Source organism: Gallinula chloropus (assembly GCF_964237585.1).
Source record: "Gallinula chloropus genome assembly, chromosome: 2".
In the NCBI taxonomy this organism is placed as follows: Eukaryota; Metazoa; Chordata; class Aves; order Gruiformes; family Rallidae; genus Gallinula; species Gallinula chloropus.
Genome location: NC_140086.1, coordinates 38003095 through 38020964, shown reverse-complemented (window position 1 = coordinate 38020964; position 17870 = coordinate 38003095). Strand labels below are relative to the sequence as shown.

The 17870-nt window shown below is 40.4% G+C and overlaps 1 protein-coding gene across 2 annotated transcripts in view; it reads right to left on the bottom strand.

The window, feature by feature from the left end:
• Window positions 1-17870, bottom strand: part of PDE7A (phosphodiesterase 7A) — a gene marked incomplete at its 5' end in the record, with an annotated part of 74986 nt that overhangs the window by 40137 nt on the left and 16979 nt on the right. The window contains one exon of one of the 2 annotated variants that reach the window (XM_084260075.1): window positions 277-336. The exons of the other annotated variant lie outside the window; for it this stretch is intronic. Within the exon in view, the coding sequence (XP_084116201.1) occupies window positions 277-336 (60 nt within the window). Of the gene's footprint in view, window positions 1-276; window positions 337-17870 lie in introns of those variants that run through there. 2 annotated transcript variants of the gene reach the window in all.

The following is a 17870-nucleotide window of genomic DNA, read 5'->3' as shown; positions in this document are numbered from 1 at the left end:
GGCAAGCAAACCCCTGCCATTCAGAAGCCATTTCAGATCCCTTTTCCCGTCTCCTCACTGGCACTCACACACTCTTCCCACTCCGAGGCAGGCAAAAGTAGAGATCGTACACAAACGCTTAAGAAGCACAATCTGAAATGACAAGTGATGCGTTTCCCAAACCGATCAGATTTTAAAAACAAAAAAAATACCTACTCCCCAAGTTGTTAATGACTTCTTTTCTCCCAGGCTACTCATAAACCCAGTTAGTCAAAACAGAACAATAACATGGCCTACCTTAGAAGCAATCCATTTGATAAGGATCAGAGCTAAACACCAGATCAATGCAATTCCCATTGGATCACCCCGAAGACCGGACGCATAATCCCTTCGCTGATCCCCGCCAGCGCTGGAAGCTGGGTTTGCGAGGGTTTGGGAGCCGGAGCAGGAGCGGGCAGGGGCTGCCCACACCGCCAACAGCTGCGCGAAGGCTGCAGTCACCTGACAGCCCCGCGATCCGCTCCGCGTGAGCGGCTGCCCTGTGCGCCTCGCTGCCAGCCCCGCACTCGCCAAGGAACTTCTACCACCGGCGGAGGACACGGCGCGTTAGCACAACCCGACTGAACCCTACAGAAACGCCAGAGGAAGTGAAAAACCGCAGTTACGGGCTCCTATGACACAGGTTTTCATACGGCAAAGCGTACTAGGCTGCAGGATCAAACTCTAGAACTCAAACCACCTGAACCGACTCAGGACACCACCTCGCCTTTAAATGCTACGGAGAGCCTGTTCCCAGCAGATTTCACCAGATCTGATATTCACCAGTTCCTTTTATCTCTGCCACCTGCAGAACTGCTATGAACTGAACTTCAAAACATATTTCCAGATGATCTTAAGAGCGCCTTACTATAAATAACATTAATGAAAGAAAGTTAATGCACTGAATACATGCAATCGCTGAATCAATCATCATTCTCTCATCTCTTTTGTCCACCAAATATCAAGTCATCCTTCATACTGCCTTTCTAGCCACGCAGACTCATGCCTGAACCGGCACGCTTCTTTGATTTATTGCAAGGGCTGAGCTTGGCTCCAGCCCCCTTCATCCCTCCCCCAGCACTTGCTTCCTGGGGTTGGAAAGCAGAACTAACTTCCTCAAAGAGAGCACTGTTACACAGCCAGGTGGTCCTATATACTTGGTACCTATCCTTTGAGATTAATTTTCACTTAGGTCGTTTCAAGATGGGAAAAATGCTTCATTCCAGAAATAATAATACTCAAATAGTTTGGAAAAAAGCAGCTATGGAGGGAGTTTAAAAGAATTAAGTTGAACAATTGATAGGAAAACTGTATGAAGAATCTGCTGTTCCTATAATTATTTTGTTATAAGATGATCAAATTAAAAATCCCAGTATGTCTACAAAATACAGAAGTTAGCATAAGGAGTAACTTTAGCACTGAGGAACTAGTTTCCATACAAAAAGGGGACACATCAAAAAAAAACCGCACAAAAAACCCCCACTGCCATTTCCAAGCACTTGGCACCCTGGCAATTAGTCATCACCAGTATGACCTTACTTTAACACAACACCCTCAACCAAACACACAATAAACAGCATTAGTCTAGATCTGTATTTAGTAATTGGGCACAACCGGAGCAGGTTAACACAGCGGCTGCTGAGGTCTTTACGCTATGTGAAGCCCACAAGGGTTCTTTTCAGACCCCATTTACTCAAACTTTCTGAACAGGACCCTACCACAGGAGGTTCAAAGCTGCCAAAAATGATGGAGAACTAGTCAAACCACTCTGACCCTATCAAGGAACGGAATGGTTTAGTTTCTTTTCAAAGGAGCCTAGTTAGCACATACCAAAACCACTCTGACAAAACAAATCCAAATCGGCACGATAAGCAGAGGACATTAAGGTGATTTGCTCCAATAACGAACTCTCCCCCAAATAAAACTTTAACACAAATAGCCTTATGATCTTTGAAAGGTCAAGTATTTCTGTCACCACTATTTTCAACCCCTGATCAGTCTTCTCTCTCTACCAGTCTCAGAACACACGAAGATGTTCTTGAAGTGTGTGGGTGGTCAGGTGCATGGAACGAGTCTTTCTTCCACTACTATGGGAAACAGAACACTTACCTTTTATAACAGTGACACCAAGCCATCACTCTCTCCTCTTTTGTCTTCTAACAGCACGAGGTTTAATTAATGAGCCTCCTCTTACTCAAAGTTTTTCTTAAGACTACTGTCTCATGCATACATTTAATACCAGCACGCAGAAATAAAAATATTTGCCCATCTGTTAAGCACCACTACAGCATTATTTGCTTTAACTATAGCTTGAAAGCAGGAAGACTTTCAGAAATAGGATTCCAAATTTAGGTACAAAGGAAGACCAAAAGGCACGCTGGATCACATAAGAAGTATGAGAAATCAGCAGAGGCTGAGGTGCTTCTTTGGGGGCAGGTGCTGCTTTGAATAACCCTATTAACAATTCTAAGGTGAGGGCAAAATAAATGATGTTTTACAAGTACATGGAAGAAATACTCAAGGTCATTTAAAAGTACAGTAAACCCTCAGGTAACAAAACTATGTAAAAACAAGACAGCACCAAAGTCTGTCAGTGATACTATACTACCTATTATACTACCTTAAGTTCTGAGGGTGCATTAAGTGACCCTTGGGCTGTGGACATCATCAGTCCCAGCTTCATCTTGAAATGATGGTGCCCACCTGAGGGAACAGCTATCATATATTGCATTTTTTTTCTCCTGCAAATTATGGAAGTTCCTAAGGTGGTTGGTTCTTCTCAGCAAATTATTTTTCAATTTTTCTAAAATGTATTTTCTCAATGCACAGAGATACCATGCTTGATAAGGCAAGATTTCCAGTACTTGAGGCACATATATAGTATACAATTTAGTATACACAGTTCTTGTCCTTACCACCAGCTCAAATGCACAAGTGCAATTGCTGTCTCTTACCATTTCCAAAGAAATACAAATATCCAAGTGACTTCAATGTAAACTTAATGATATACAGGAGTGTGGATACATCTAGGCTGTCAAAGGCATGTTTTGCTACAATTTTTGCATTTGCTGAGTAAACCTTTCTGTGTAAATTCCCTGGAAGGCAAGATTTCTCTATCAATATAGCAGACAGCACCTGGGGTCTTGCAATAGATGTTACAATTATTCCACTAAGGTGAAACTGTCACCACATGGGACCAGCTCCTACCAATTTAAAGTAGCTCCCCATGAATATGTTGCCCTGATTTGCAATGATCCAATTATTTCCACATACTCCCAGAGATATGCCAGGCTCCACATGCAAACCCATTATTTCCTATTAGTGCACTCTGATATTTGAAGTACCAAGTACACGATCCCAGTTACTTGTGTATTTCTAAATACCCATCTGTTCCAATTCTTTTTTTTTTTTTTAATAAATTTCAGCAGTCCTGAAAAATGACTCAGTGTTGCCTTGCAAACCTCAGTAACTACTGTATCTACAGAAGGTGTCTTTAAATGCTCAAAAAAAGTTTCCATGACATCTACAGAAAATCCAGAGTTGAACCAACAGCACTGTCTTTCCCAGACATTGTTGGGTACCACATGATGCTCCTATTTAAATTCACAGATCTCCATCCCCACTTCAGGTTTTATATGGAAGTTTGAGGCCCACCACTAACCCCCCCACTTGCCAGAACAACTGATTTCACATGCATGCACTTGTACACCTGGCCCAGAAATGAGATCTCCAGGGAGTATCCTTTGCCCTTCAAACACCCCTTCCAGAACAGGCACAGGACAGTGGCTGTGGATTTCTAGGATACAATTCTGACTGGCATATTACTTCCTATGGACGAGTCAGGGAGCTTTACTATATTTATATTAACGCCACATGAAGACAGCAGAGGAAAAAGCCTATCAGTTACACATAGCAAAAAGAAAAAAATGGAGCTCTAGTTTCCATCTTTTCTTCATTTTTCTCCTGTCTCATTATCTATCCTGTGATCTCTCCCCAGCAGACTTCACTAACCAAGAATAATTAAGTGGTAATCTAAGAGAAGTATTCTTGTAACAAATGTGGGCAGCTTATTGCTGCAGCCCAACCCAACCACTAAACTCTGCAGGCAAGGGGGAGAAAGAAGAAAACGTGCCATTATTTTTATGGATACCAACAACAAACCAGCTAGAGTTTCAGAACATATTCCCAGTGACCAACTTTTACAAATGCTACTTCCATTTATGTTTTAATTTAAAAGGTTATTCAAGCATTTTACTTTCAATTCAGGGTATTTAAAGCATTTGCCATGTCAGCTCACCTTGCAAGAGGTACAAGATTCCCAACTATTCTCCCTGCTTATTTAGTAAGGTTATATATCAGCCAGTAAAGCAATAAGCAAATTGAAAAAATGAAGTTAACAAAATTCACCTTCTTTAGTACTTACAAATCACTACTTCTTAACCTATTGCAACTAAACACAAAAGGCTGGCTGATCTTAAACCAAGGGCTTAGAATTCCAAGACATGAACTTCCAAAGCCAAGGATGGCTACAAATACAGAAGGCAGAATTTAGCAATTTTTCTTAAAGACACTTTTTGGTTTTAGAAATCTTCAACTCCAGTCTTCAGATAGATAGAAAAATGAGCAAGTGACTGCATAGTGCTCAGCTGCCAGCTGGGACTAAACCACAACACCCCCTTAAAAAGGACCCAATCCCAGTTAATCAAAGGAAACCAACAACCCTACATTTCCACACCACCATCAGCTACTCCACTAGAAAGCTATCAGGACCATCCTATGCACACTGCACTTCCAGAAGGGGCAAGAGACAGTCTGCAGTCTAAAAACTAATCATGCAAATCTTTTGTCAATTTTTTTTCAGATGCCTGATTTTGACCTTTTACCTTATTTGTTCAACACCATGCTTATGCAGGTCAGGAGAAATGGCTGGCAACACTGAAAAAGCAATTCAGCAAAAATGCACATACCCCAGTTGAAGGGTAGACAAGAACACGTTTTTATTTTTCTTGCATAGATTAAACATCTAGAAACAGATTACTTCTTTCTAAAATGCTTCTTTAGCAATACAAATTACAAAACTCTGCCCTGTCACATTATGAAATTTAGGTTAAAAAGTCAGAATATTAACTAACACTAAATTTCAGAGTTTCTACAGAGAATATATACCTTCAAAGGACACTAACTGGATCATTTCTCACTGTGCTGGTTGGTACCCATTCTTACAAAGACGCACCTACCCAAAGAACTGAAGTCCTACAGTACAGTGTTCTTTCTCACTGCATTTCAGGCACCCGCATTTCTGAGGCTGCTTACTAACAATCATATTTTAGAGCTTTGTTTAAATCCACAGAACTTGGGTTTCTGCTTTTCTTCAGACAAGAGATACTGGCAAGAAACTATACTCCAGTCTTACAAAAAAAAAAAAAGTATTGAGTTTTATTGCCTTGGGCCAAGAACCCTTTCAGCATGGTGGGACAGATGCTCGGTGAGGGCTGGTCTACATCAGCCTGTATTTACCCACACCCTTTTGCAGATACAGTCATCTGACTGTTTAGAGGTCTGGGGCACAGCAAAAATCTGGTCTGGTTCAATACAACTGCCTTCAGCTGTGATTCTGAGGAGTTAAGGAACAGTACCACTGTTACCAGAAAGTACCATCACTGCCTCAGGCAGCAATCCGTTTACTAAGGACAGACTGTTCTGAAGGCAAGATACAAGTAGTTGAGTCTTAGCTGCTCTGAGTAACCATGCTTCCCTATAAAACACACCTTCAACAAAGACTGAATGGTAGATTGGAAGCAAATAAAGTCAGTTCAATTCTCACATACCTCACATACTGCAAGTATGTAAGCAGAAACAGATGAACATGTGACAAAAAACTATCAAATACCAAAGTTTTAGACTTCATAATAAAACATTCACAGCCTATTTCTAAAGCACATCCTATGAACAGTGAAAGACCGTCTTACTGTCTTCTATTTAACTGGAAACCTAAATAAAAACAGTGAGGTTACAATCTCACAGAAAATCATCATCACAAAATCATCCTTACATCGCCACACAGGAAATCAAGTTACAGAAATTTCAGTCACATAGTTGCATATTACAATTCTTCATAAATTATCTACGGAAGACATAAAAGACAAGAAATTGGTCCTCTAAATTCAAGGATTAAGCTTCTTTCCCCTTGGACAGAGGCTTCTCCAGTAACTTATATGACTGCTACTAGCTCACCCCTGCAGCTTCACAGCTCCTAGAAGCATGAGTGTGGAAGGGGGGAGCACAGGACATGACCAGAGCCTCCCGAGAGCCACTGTACATACGAATTTCCACAGATGTGTCTGCCCAGCTCATGCACCCAAAGAAGAGAGCAATGCAGTGCAATGAATGAAGGCTAAAAGGCGTGGGGCCTGGGTAATACATGAGCTGCTCCTTTGGGATCTGCTCCACGGCTTCGCTCTCATTCAGACATGAAAAGCAATTGGAAATTAACAGACTGAGTAAAAAATCCAAAGGGCTTCTATCTGGGTCTCAATTGATGGGTAATACCCTGTAACTACAGGGCACACTCCCCTCTCAGTCTCAGAAACACCCACCTGCCTGGTTGTTGCTACCAAGTTTTCACTACTCCAGCACTGCTAAAAGATACATTTAACACCCTCAAACACACTTCGATTCACTCTGTAGGAAGTATTTACACAAAATTAAAATATTGACACCTAATGAGACTATCCAGGCAACACAGCTTCTGTTATAAGCAAGAGTTTTAGATAAAATTTTCAAATTTTATTTTTAAAAATTTAAGTTTCCAAGGGGAAAAAACCCACAAACCCCACATTTCAGCATATCCACCAGAAATAAGCATATGCTAAGGCTCAAAAATACACATAAAAAAGGCAGTAATAAAACGGCCTTTATTTCTGGTTCCTTGCTAGCCATCACAACATAAAAACATGTTGTCAAAAAAGATTAAATTTCAAGGTGAAAGCTGGAACTTTCACAGTAACAAATTAACAGAACATCTGAAATAAATCAAGCCTAGCTCATACTTTCCTATTCTGTGATCATTTCCATTGAAGTAACTGAATAATTCCACCGGACAAACACTGAAATTGGTTACACCATCTGCTGTCAAACCCACAAATCAATATACTTTTTTATTTATAATATGATAGCATTACAAATGAAAGTAATAATTAATTTAAATTGTCATTGCAGAGTTTATAAAGATTAAAGAGATTCAAAGAAAGCTCATATTGGCCATGCCCCAGCATTTCACAAAAAATCAAAGCACATAACTAAGAACCACACCTACTATCTGAAATACCAAAATGTTGAAGAGAGGTTACACTGGCTGTCTACATTCAACTTTTCACCTCAAAAAATCAAACATTTTAAGCTTGAAAAAGAATAAAAATTCTGGAGTTAAATTTTCTCTGGAAAGAAGTCTGCAACACACACTATCTGGAGTCTCGTCTGCACCAAACATGTATTCTAGAACTTGCTTATGCACCATGTCCAAAAATGCTTGTAGAGAGTGAAACCTATGCCCGTTACAGTTAAGCAGACCAATTTCAGCTGAACTACTACAGTCTGGAGAAGCTCTAAGACAATAAGCTGAAAACCCTAACCGTCCAAATGCCACCGTTCCACCACCTGCCAGCACAACACCTTCCCTCCCTTCCAGGCTGCAATGTATTCAGCTACTGATACAACCCCATATGCATAGTTCCAAATTCTCCTTCTCTGTCCTGTAGTAGATGCAGATTCCTTACAGAGGATGGTTAAGAAACTTGCTAATAAAGTTCAGCATAGGTATTTTCAGGCAAACCTTATTTTAAACCCATACACATTTGTAAGACAGATAGTTACTGCCTTTCAATAATACTCTGCTAGCATGTGGATGCCAGCAAGCCATGCATCCAAAGACCTTCCATCAAAACCTTAATCTACTTATATCATCATCTCTTTTACTGTAGGTAAGAGTGACCCATTAACAGAGCCTGCTATCCAGTGTTGATGCCTACGTCTGCATGTGTTAGGATGGAAAAACAGCCTGCTGCGGGTGAGAATGAAACGCACTAGGAAGGTTCAGCCTCTATTACAGAGATGTCAGTCAGCAGCCGGTACTTTTTCCTTGGATAGAGCACTGCTTGTCGGGGTGGGGTGGGTTTTTTAATTACGTAAGTGCTGAGAAAGACATAGCAGACAAAGGAGTAACAAGCTCAAATCTTTACATAAAAAATTCCTAGGTAAAAAATGTTTTATGACTGCAATGCTCTAGTAGGGCAAGGCATGGAAGGAGGTGTGGAAACAGGCAAAGAAAGTGTTCTATTAATAGGCTAATACATTTTTGATACACTTCACAGCTGACACATTGACATAGAAAAAAGGTAGAAAGGCAGTAGATACAAGTTTAGGGACGACTTCAACTAAAACTAATACCCTTCATCAGCCTTCTCAAAAATACAATATCCTTGTGCAGACTTCTCAACATTCAACCTGAGAGTGCCTTTTATCGCATTTACAACATTCCAAGACCTTCTACAATTAAAAACCACTTTCAAGTCATTTTTCTGACTGGGATTTCACAGCAGCATGCCTCTGAATTTAATAATCCATTTGTGAAGGTAACAAGATGCTACTTTCATTGTCAAGCTTTAACATCACACAGAACTTGAATTTAAGAACATAGCATTAAAATACATATATATATTTCAATAGGATTTAAAAGATTTCCATTCGTAAAATTAACTTCCATTTTCCCTAGTTAGCCTGTAGGGACACCGACAAAAAGCCACGCAATTGTTACATTGTTTCTTAAAGCAGCAAGAATTGTAGCAGTACCAACAAGAATGTTTGCCTCTGAAGCTCCTTGCCACCCACTGGACACCTGTCAGTCTTGGCACTGGCCTTTATGTGCCCATGTAAAGGAAGATTTTGCATGGCATAGCCCTCTCTTGACCAAATTAGGCTAACCTCATCTGCATTGACATCAGTGCCTATAATTTTGGAATCTCATCGACAGAAATAGCTTTATCACAGGGCCCGGCATACAAATTAAGCATCTGTATAGGGCGTGCTGAACTTGTGGAAGTGATGAAAGCTGTAGTGGAAAAATCTTCGCATACGCTTTGAAGCTCTATCTAATTAAGGCAACAGTTAGCTACTTTGGGGGAATTTATTATTTGGAGCCGCCTGGGGTTCAGCCCGCTCGCAGTGTTCTCTGTTTGCACACAAGCTGCTGGTGCTAAAGCCTTTCGTTTTCACCGAGAACCCTGAACCATATCTCAGCTTAGTACGTGTGAGAGCATTTAGTGTTTCAGGTATACAGCAGCCACACGAGTTTTTATTACCAGATCCCAGTTTCCATCTTATTCAACGTCAGTAACCATCCCCGCTGTTCTGTGAGAAACCATTTAAGCTTGTCACAGGATTATCTCCAGCACTGAATCCTTGCAACAAGCTGAGAACGCTAAGAGACAACTAAATTCATTTATGTTACATGACTTAGGCACTAAGGGGAAAGCCTAGTATATTGGATTATAACTTCCTCATGAATGTAGCCATCTAATGACTTCTGGAAAGAAGCATAACAACAAAACAATTAAGCTATTTAATCAACTTTTGAAACCCATTTGGAAAACGAGGGGAGAAGCTTTCCCGGCTGTAGCGTAATTCCAGGCTCCTCACCCCTCGGGCAGAGCTGGGAGTTTGCGGATCAGCAGCAGTTTGCACAGCACCGCGCGCTCCATTCTCTGGGGGAGAGGAGGATCTGCTGTCAGTTACTTCTCCAAATGTGATGGAAGACAGACATGAGCCTCAATATAATTAAAGCCTTTCTCACCTTGTGAAGGCAGTTTTAAGACTTGCAGAAACATAGATGAGCACATGGAACTAAAGAGCAGAACAAAAGAATAATAGAAAACACTAAAAAGATTCTTTGCTTTAGAATAGTTACTGAATATGGCTGTCATTGCTCCTGACGGGCACAGTACTGGAAGCACTGAGCCTACCCCCAAAGAAAAAAACACCTCTAGTGCAACTCCAGCCTGTAGATCCCTGGGTTTTGGACAGAACATGGGAAACCAGCCTGGAATATATACACAGCAGAGCCTTGCTTCCCATGCTATAAATCAGTCTACCTCCACCACAGTTAACTCTACTTTCCCTGCGTGCCTCTAACCAAAATTTTCCATGTGTAATCCAGGAACTCACTCTCATTCTACTGTCTATCCCTTCTTTTGCATCACATCCCACCAAGTATTAGTCCAAGGGAACAGAGAAGGACCCATCAGCCTGGTGAAAAGCCTTAGTCTTTCGTTCACTTTCCAAACTGTGAAGAACAAACACTTTTCAAATTCTGAAAGTAATAGATAACTCATTTTCAACACTGAACTTCTATTCTGCTTTGAGAGACATGAGCACTTTATTAAGTACTATCTATTTCTTTCAAGAAAGTTTCAGACCTTTCAGATGACAATACCGACATTTTTGAAAACATTATGAACTTATATGTATTCATGGCAACAACTCATTAGCCAACATACTCAGATGCTTATAATCCATGCTTATGTCATCCTTAGTTTTAAACACACACCTGCGCAAAGAAAATTAAAAATTAAAAAAAGAAAAGAAAAAAAAGAGTACCCGTGCATCTTAACTAAATTCTCTTACAGCATATATTATTTTTTAATAAACCAAGAGTAAGATTCCATGCTGGTTTTCCACAGAGCTTCCAAGTCAATTTATGCACATAGGTTGTTGCTCCCATAATTAACTCACAATTATTTACTTAGAAAGAGAAGTAAAAGGTCTGAAATGGCAATAGGCTTCACGTATTGCCAAGTGCTCAAACTCCAGAGGCAGAATTAATTTTCTCAGTGGCTTCTCTAAAGCACTCATCCAAAATACCAGCGTGCTTCACAAAGCACTCATCTTCAAAATCCCAGCCCAGCACACAGAGAGCTAAGCCCGAACATCAGTCCTTCTGGGCTCTCAGTTTAAGACTGCTAGCATTGTATTCTTCCCATTTTTTTACATCACATACAGCCCTAATGTAAGCAGAGCTCCCCAGCCTGAGCTTTTTACTCTGTGGGGAGTGGGTGGATGGGAATAAGAGGGCAAGAAAAGCAAACCAGGCTGCAAGATATCACATCAAGCTCTTAACAAATGAGACACATTATCATGATCTAGGAAAAGCTTAATTTATATGTCTGCACTAATAAGCAATTATAAGATGGAAGCATGAGAAATATCTTTCTCCTCCAAAGTGGCATTTAACTGCTTTGTAAGTACACACAATCCCCCATTCTTCTCAGACAAAACACACAAGGAATGGTTATAAAGCTTCTCACAACAAAAACAAGTACATTTTGAGCAACAAAGGAGGCAGAGATTTCCTGGAAAATATTAACAAAATTAAAACCTCACAATGCATCAATGTAAGGAGGCAATATGGATTGCACAGGCAGTACAAATGTGTATTTACTAAATGCTGTGCTGCTTTTCAGAATTACATCCATAAGGAAAGAAACTTGCTAGGTCATATTTTTTGTTTTCACTTAAAAAAAAACCCTAAAAACCTAAAACAGCAAAACCACAACACTATGAAATTCTATTGGATCAGAACATACTTTACCCATAAAGCTCCCCAAAGAAGTTGACAACTCTAGATTCATCTCAGAAGCTACTTCTACTGTTTTTAGTAAAATAAATACATACACAAGTTACCATGTTCTAACAATAGGAAAAAAATTAAGATCTATTTTTAAAATGAACAAATTGGAAATGTATCCCGAGCAATAAAACTCTAGAGATAATCAAATACATTCAGCACGTAAGCTGTGTTTGGACACAAATGTACAAATGTAAAACAATCATTCCTACAGAAAGCAGTACAACATTTTTTAAAAAAGTAGCTACGTACAGTAATTCATTTTTATCCTTCTTGACCTGAGCTACTTTTCCCTGAACAGCTGAACTTTCTGCACTGGATTGGCTGCTTTTATTATCTGCAAACCCAAAAGTTCGATTAAAAAAAAAAAATCTTTAAAACTCCTGGGTTCAGAACTTCTCTGAAGTTGCTTCCTCTAGGCAGCTTTGTTCATCACACAATACCTACTAGCGTCTAGTAAGTGGTATAGTATAGGTGTGAGCAGGGCATTAGCCATAAAGCAATCTGTCTTTAGTGATGGGAGTAAGTTTTCAACTACACAGTTCACACTGAAATGCCTTTGACCTTGAAAATTTAACATTACACAAAGCTTTGAACAAGTCAGCCACAATAGCACACCGGAGTGCTGAAGAGCCTCCTAAGAACCTTTGCAATAATTACAATGAGACTAAATATTACTGTAATTAAGTTTCCTTATTTAATAAAAAATAATTGCCTCATATTTTAAAATCCACAGGTACAGGGCAGTTTATCTTAACAACTGACGCCTCTCATCATCAGGTCATGGCTTGCGTTTACTGGTACAATACCACTATTGTAAATATCTCAAGATCACCTTGAGCCAAGAGATCTGCTATGCTGTCTGTTCCAGAATTCATGTGCAACACCCAGGCCTGGCAGTGGCTTGCACCTTAACACATTCACGTGAAGAGATCCTTTTACCCCCTAGTTTTGCAATACAGGTTTTAATTCAACATTGAAGAGGCAGGAAGAAGTACAACTCCTTTCCCGGCTCCAGCCTCCCACATACAGTGGGGGCATGTGATAGAGAAGGCTCACCGCCCTTGAGCTGCACACCTTTCAGCCCTCCACCCAGGCATGGCGTGCCCCAAGGCAATGTATATTATTATTATATATATATTAATCTGCTTCTTCCTGATTCGAAGCATGTTGAGGAGGAGTGGGATATGCTTACACAGATGTGGGGCTCCTGAAGAGACACTGGAATCAAAAACTTACTTTTTTTGCAAGTAGGTATCTATTATCACACTTTAGAACAGACTATAGAAAGGTAACTTTGAAATTGGAATTGCAACTTTTTCAAGGTTAAGAAAGGCAAATCTATTATTGCATTAGAGAGAAATATGGTAATGTTTTAAAAAACAGGACATATCTGTGAGATACTCAGGGGGAAAAAAAAATCTGTTTGCATCAAACCAGTACATTTTTACATGAATATTGTTGCTTTTTTTTTGTTGTAGGAAAAAAATAACATCTAGAAGCTACAAAATTTCTTTGAATGCAAAGTTAAAGGTCACAAAAATATCCCCCCACAAAACCAGCTGAAGGGACAATTAGCTACTTTCCACTGTGATGTAAGACTGGCTGTGTATTATCACAATATTTTTGAAAAATGGAATTCCATACACAAAATTAAGCAAGTACCTTATTAGACCCCAACCCCTTCCTCCAAATAAATTTCATCACAAACCTCTTAAAAAAAAGGAATCTAACTTTTATTCTCTAACAAACAATCAAGCAGTCTCTTTTTCCTAAACATTTTGTAATAGAAAATATACCGTGAAACACTCACCTGAATAACTATAGGTGTTGGGGGAGGAGGGAATATCAAAGTAATTAATTACTAGTGGTGATTTCTGTAACTGCCAGTATTTTTGTTGTTTCAAACACACAAAAGGGTGAAATGCAAGAAACCAAATGACAAGTGAACTGGAAGCACCACTGCAGCACTTCAGATGAGACTAAAAATAGGTGGAGATACAAGCTAAGACTCACCACCAACAACAGATTAATCCAGAAGAAACTTGGGCTCCACAGTTCCCACAAACAGGGAACCAAAAGAGACACCAGGCATATTCTTGCCTCCTTCAACAAGGAGCAAGTAGACTCTTCCCCACCCCTCATTCCCTGCCAGTTTCCATTCTGTCATGTATAAGCAACAGCACAGCTCTGACCTGCACCAGTTTAGACCAAGTTTTTAAAAGTAACCTGTCCAATTTCCTCTATGTTTATCATTCTGGACTGCAGCTATCTGGAAATCCTTCAGAGAGCAACCTGGCATCACAAATCAGCACATTCTGGGCACCAATGTGGCTTGGTATGATAAAGCCTAGAACTGATCCAGTGAGCTTACATAGGGGGACAGCCTGCATGCACACACTACATCTGTGCGTGTCAAGGCCTGGCACAGGTGTGCAGAAGGCTCCTTGGACTCCTACCCATCCTCGCCAAGAGAGGAGAGGAGGTGACTCATCTCCTTGATGTGTACGTGCATGCAATGCAGCATTTCAGTGCAGGTAAGACACTGGGGTTTGGGGTTTTTTTCTTTTCTTCTTAAACTGCAGGGTTTGTGGAACTCCATCAGACCAAAGCAACGTCATACCTGTGGCAATGAAAATAGGACTTGATATATGTGGTATAAATCCATACTCCTGGGAATAAAAAGAAAAGGGGGGGGGGGGGGGGAGATGGTAGTGTGCAATCTGGCTTTATAGAATAACATTTTTTGGTACCTATGGTCAAAACTGACAGGCAAACTACCAAAAAAATATCCAGCACTAAAAGCATCAAATGATCATCACATCAGGAGAGAAAATAAATTAGTAACTAAAAACAAAGCATGAAGTCAGGTAGTCTACAGATTCCTACCTTAACCTTTCTAAACAGCAGTCTACCTAAATTTCATATCCATTCTGCAGTAATTATGAATGAAGTAACAGGCCCATCACACCTTTTGATACAAAAGGCCAATTCACTACCAACAAAATTCAACCTTTAAGAGAACTGATAGCGCTACTTTCAGTACCTTGACTTAGGTGCCTTTACACCTACAGAATCCCCCTCAGGTATGCCCTTTTTTCCCCTAGCACTGCGATCTAGACTTATGCAGAGTATCAACAGCTCACAACTTCATTCCTGTGTCACAATGAAGGTCTCTAAAATATCAAGTATGCCAGATTCTGGATCTGAGAGATGACTTTACATGAGGTCCTTTACTGTGCTGGTAAAAGAACAGTCTGTCAGTTGATGGAACCAAAATCATTAATCCACATAAAATGTTTCTCCTAACAGTACAGAAGAAACAGAGTCAGGCATTAACTGGTGAGGCTCTTTGCATCCCTCAGCCAGCCCTGAAAGTGCAGATCCTCAAACTTTCTTAGAAATCCCCTATCAAGAGACTGTTTTTAGGAACAGCACCAACCCATGCCAAAATACTCTCAGAACAATATATTTGATTATAATATAATGGCTAAGATAATGTTGTGGCTTAAGCTGGCAGGCAGCTAAAAACCACACTGCTGTTTGCTCAGTCCTCCCCAGTGGGACAGAGAGGAGAATCAGGGGAAAAAGAGGCAAAACTCACAGGTTGAGGAAAAAAATGGTGTAAGAGATAGACAACAAAGGAAAAATAGTAAAAAATTTAAAACGACAAACAAAGTAAGTGATGTGCAATGCAATCACCATGCACTGAATGATGCCCAGCCAGCTGCAGTGCAATGGCCCCCAGCTAACCCTCCCCCCACCAGCCCCCAGGTTTTTTTTTTTCTTCAGTGTGACATCACATGTAATATCTCTGTGGCAAGTTTGGATGAGCTGTCCTGGCCACGTTCCCTCCCAACTTCTTTGGCACCACCAGCCTCCTCACTAGCACAGCAGTATGAGAAACTCATCTTAGTGTCCTTGACTTACAGCAAGCACTGCTTGGCCACAGCTAAAACACCAGTCCGTTATCAACATTATCATCCTAAATCCAAAACACAGCACTGTGCATGCTACTAGTAAGAAAATTAACTCTATCCCAGCTGAAACCAGGAGGTTAAAACCTACTTTAGAAAGCATAAAACACCTGAGAAGTGTAATAATCACACACCATTTTATGATGTAACACCTATCAGTGTTTGTAATTACAAGGCACTAAAGAAAGACTTTCACTTCCCCTCTTTCCACCAACAGAAAAGCACTAACCGAATTGCAACAAAAATACCAAGAATTTGATCTGAAATCTTAAGAGGTATTGAAAGCGTGCAATCTTTAAAGCTGGGGGGGAGGAGAAAAGAGGGGTTGACTAAAGAAAAATAAGAGCATTCTCTTAACTTTAATGCCCTCCACTAATATGAATAAAAGCCCAGTAACAAACAAAAAAAAAAGTGTATTCCAACAGCTGCAATCATGATGCTTCATCTATTGTACTTGAATGAAAGCAACAGTATACAAAGAGAAAATATTTGCCATGAAGAACACAGCTTTTTTTAAACCAAGTTATATAAATGAATACTATCTGCGAATTATAACGTATCATACTTGTGTAACAGCTTTTAAGGAAATGATTTAACAAGCTTATATGAGCTTGGAAACTCTGAAATAGCAAAAAATACTGGGGGTGTTACCAGAGTTGCTTACATTTATCAGCAGAAGCTCTGTTAAGTTTTCAACACACAGCCATGCCTATATTCTAGGCAACACCAAGACAGCTAATATTGCCCATAAAATCAGTTACTTTATTTTTCCAAACAAAAACCAACACAGACCCACCAAAAACTAGCCTGTAAGTTCACTTCAGAGGAAAATGACATTTGTTTTTTACTAAATCTGCATACCCTGAAACCTGCTTGCAGAAAGAGACATTCTGTAGGTGTCCTGGTTTCAGCTGGGATAGTTAATTTTCTTCCTAGCAGCTGGTACAGTGCTGCGTGTTGCATTGAGGATGAGAATAATGTTGATAACGTACTGATATTTTGGTTGTTGCTAGGCAATGTTTACACCAAGTCAAGGACTTTTCAGCTTCTCATGCCCTGTCAGCAAGGAGGCTGGTGGTTTAGAAGAAGCTGGAAGGCAACATGGCCAGGACAGCTGACTTCAACTGGCCAAAATGGATAGAATGACATCATATGGCATGGGGTAAGTATACGTCATTCTAAGCTGGCTGGCTGGGCTTTAGCCCATGGCTCAGGAACTAGCTGGGTACCTGTGGGTGGCAAGCAATTGTGCTGTGCATCACTTGTTGTGTTTATTTTTATTATTACTATTCTCCTCTTCCTTTTCTGTCCTAGTAAACTGTCTTTACCTCAACCCACAAGTTTTACCTTCCCCCTCCACCCTCCCCAATCCTCTCCCCCACCCCACTGGTTGGGGGAGCGGGTGAACAGCTGCCTGCTGGGTTAAACCACAACAGCAGATCTCATCTTCCAGAAGGGAACTTAAATCACCAGCGTCTCCAGCTTCCGTTCTTCCTGCTGGGTTCCTCACAACCACACTCTCCTTGCCAATACATGAGGTACCACAAATTCTTAAGTACCTGACATAATTTCCAAAGACAAATCACCTAGATGGTCAAACAAAGCTGATTAAGAAGATACAGTAGAGCCACAGCAGCCTCATTTGAATGCGTGGGAAGCACCGACATGGGTGCCAACACATTTATGTAATGTGGTCCCTGCAGATGTTCAACTCCTTTGAGCTGTCAGCTGGCTTTGGAGATACACATCACAATGCAGAGTAGCAATTTAAAGAAGAACCCTCCAGGTTGTGTTGTGTGGATTTTAACATGGTGAGGCATCTTGAGAAACATGCTGGGATATCTACCTTATAGAACAGAAAGTTATAAAAGCCTCAATGACACATTCCACCATCAGCTAATTAAAATTAATTTGTGCCCCATGGCCTCAAGAGCTGCTCTTAGAATACTTCTAACTCCTTAATCATCTTCAAGAAGGCATCTTTTTGCATAATTTCATCTGTGATTGCAGGACAACCTGAAGTAGCAAACCTGAAAATTCTTAATTCCAAAGCTTGTCCATCGACACGTAACTTTTTGAATGCCTTTATGTTTTGCTGAATTGCATGCCTGTGCACGTGCACCTGGCAGAGAGAATGAATCATCTAGTTTTTGTCCCTTTACCACAGAAACCAACAGACTACTGCCGTGCTTGGGCCA